We start from the raw sequence: 2,401 nt of genomic DNA on the forward strand, positions 1-2,401 counted from the left end.
GAAATAAGGGCAAACTGCCAAGATTTACTAAACACTTTTGAACAGGTTTGCACAGAAACTATTCAGAAGACGCAGTTGAATCTGATCTGAATGAAGTAATGAAGCACCAGGCGCAGCAGCAAGTGCAACAGCAAATTTTATCCAGAATGGGAAAAACGATGCCAGCTCGACCTCCTCGCAAAGGATCTCTGTCAAGAACGAATCCCAGCGCAAATGGATTTGAAGACAGTTGTGAGTAACAATCGAAAATATCTTTAGAACGTCCGGGGGGCTGAACATACGTTCTTCTTCACAGTTCGTGTAGTTTTCTGTAGATCCAAATTGAGTTCTGAGGAGCCATCAGGCTCGAAGGACCATAAAATGTAGTGGGATTGTTAAATTCTCACTACATCGATTTTTAGCGAATTTTGGAGTTAACAAAAGTGACTTTCTTCTGTTTTTTTTGCAGCAGTTACCGAAAATTCAGAAACCAGTTTAACAACAAAAACTCTCTTTTAATTCCATAATTTTTAACTGCCTAGATACGCAAATAAACGGGTCCAGGGGCGTACATAGATCTACAAGCGAGTTGGACATGAATCGATACTACGATACTTCGCGACAAATTACGGAGAAACCTGAGGACAAGAAAAAGAGAGGGCGGTCCCCATTCAGGTGATGATTTGCACGTTAATTGCTGGTGTTTGTGCTTTTTTCACCATGGGTTAAACGCTATTAGGTTTTTCTCCAAGAAACGGGGAGATACCGCTAGTGCTGAACGAACCAAGTCAAAAAAGACTCGAACACCCGAAGCTCATTCTGTTCGAATCGGAGGTGGAATGTCCCCAACCGCCCGATCAGTCGGACTGTCCAATACCATGCTCTCTCGTAGCCCCACAATGAAACAGCAGCAGGTCTGTCCAAAATTACAAATCCTAACAAAAATCTAGATTTGCACAGTTCAATTTCTTTAGGGCGACAATCTTCAGGCTGGTTCAGTTCCACAACAGAAACAGTTATCCGTTCCTCAAGCTTCAGATGTTGAATCGGTGGGCAACGAGATATACGATGCGGAATGTTTGAAACTTGTTAACGAATATTTCTACGGAGTGAGAATATTTCCTGGCCAAGATCCCACTCATACTTATGTTGGATGGGTCACGACCCAATATCACTTTTACAGCAAAGAGTTCAACCAGAATCATGTTTTGAAGTCCTCGGTCGTGATTGCAGATGACTACGACAGGATAGTTGATAGGCAAGTGCCAATAATCGAATTGGGTTTATGACTAAAATATTACTGATCTTTGGAATTTTATTTTATAAAAAGCGTACAAAATTAAGTGCGCACTCTTAGTGCTAATAGCCAAGATAGAGCGCGGGTTTAAATGGAGTTGTGAGGGTGAAACAAAAACTTATTTCTAAATGGGCATTCGATTTTTTATAGCATTGAAAGACAATCGTGTTATATGGTAAGAGCTGATGAGCTTTATAATCAAGTTACACAGGACGCTTCAGGAAAAGGAGCGTCCCAGGGAATGTCTATTGGATGTTTCCTGGATGCTGCCACTGGCTACATTAGCTTTACTTGTGATGGAAAACCGACTTCTCATAAGTTCAAAGTATAGCAACGTTTTAGTGTTAACTCCAACACACTGTACGGGTATATTTCAGATGGAACCAGAAACAAAACTCTTCCCCGCTATCTTTGTGGAAGCCACCAGTAAGGAAATAATGCAAATCGAGTTGGGCAGAACATCGACCAGTCTTCCCTTATCTGCAGCAGTGCTTCAGAACAGTGCCAAGCATGTAATTCCGCAATTTCCACCGAGGTTAAAAGTTCAGTGCCTCAAGCCGCATCAATGGGCTCGTGTAAGTATCCTCTCTTCTCTAGTTTCAAACAACCAATAATCCAGTTTACTCCATAGGTACCAAACCAGAATCTTCAAGTTCATGCACTTAAATTGTCCGATATTCGGGGCTGGTCGATGCTCTGTGAAGATCCGATTTCCATGCTGGCACTGCACATACCCGAAGAGGATCGATGTATCGATATTTTAGAGCTGATTGAAATGGACAAATTGCTCAGCTTTCATGCTCACACGCTGACCTTGTATTCAGCGCTCTGCTATCAAAGTAACTACAAGGCGGCCCATGTGCTTTGCAATCATGTGGATCAGAAGCAGTTGTTGTATGCCATTAAGTCTGAGTACATGAGCGGGCCGCTGAGGCAAGGATTTTATGATCTGCTGATTTCCTTACATCTCGAAGCCACTGCTACCACAATGTAAGTTTTTATGGACGTTTGAGTGCGATATTATTTAAAGTGTTGTGCTTAATTAGTGACCGTGCTGATAATAAGTAAAGTTTTATTTTTGCCAACATCAATTGACCGAAAAACCCATAAACCAAACTAGGCGTC

The 2,401-nt window shown here is 41.9% G+C and overlaps 1 protein-coding gene across 3 annotated transcripts in view; it reads left to right on the forward strand.

Annotated features, from left to right (window-relative positions):
* The window catches only part of LOC109544790 (ryanodine receptor), a 60,733-nt gene that overhangs the window by 27,780 nt on the left and 30,552 nt on the right, over positions 1–2,401 (forward strand). For all 3 annotated transcript variants that reach the window (XM_048669365.1, XM_048669364.1, XM_048669366.1), the window contains exons 24-30: positions 46–231; positions 522–654; positions 719–893; positions 954–1,237; positions 1,427–1,601; positions 1,654–1,851; positions 1,908–2,266. In XM_048669365.1, coding sequence (XP_048525322.1) covers positions 46–231; positions 522–654; positions 719–893; positions 954–1,237; positions 1,427–1,601; positions 1,654–1,851; positions 1,908–2,266 — 1,510 coding nt within the window. The remainder of the gene's footprint in view (positions 1–45; positions 232–521; positions 655–718; positions 894–953; positions 1,238–1,426; positions 1,602–1,653; positions 1,852–1,907; positions 2,267–2,401) is intronic.

This window comes from Dendroctonus ponderosae, unplaced genomic scaffold, assembly GCF_020466585.1.
Source record: "Dendroctonus ponderosae isolate FM_Combo_2020 unplaced genomic scaffold, Dpon_F_20191213v2 Dpon_F_20191213_8, whole genome shotgun sequence".
Lineage (NCBI taxonomy): Eukaryota > Metazoa > Arthropoda > Insecta > Coleoptera > Curculionidae > Dendroctonus > Dendroctonus ponderosae.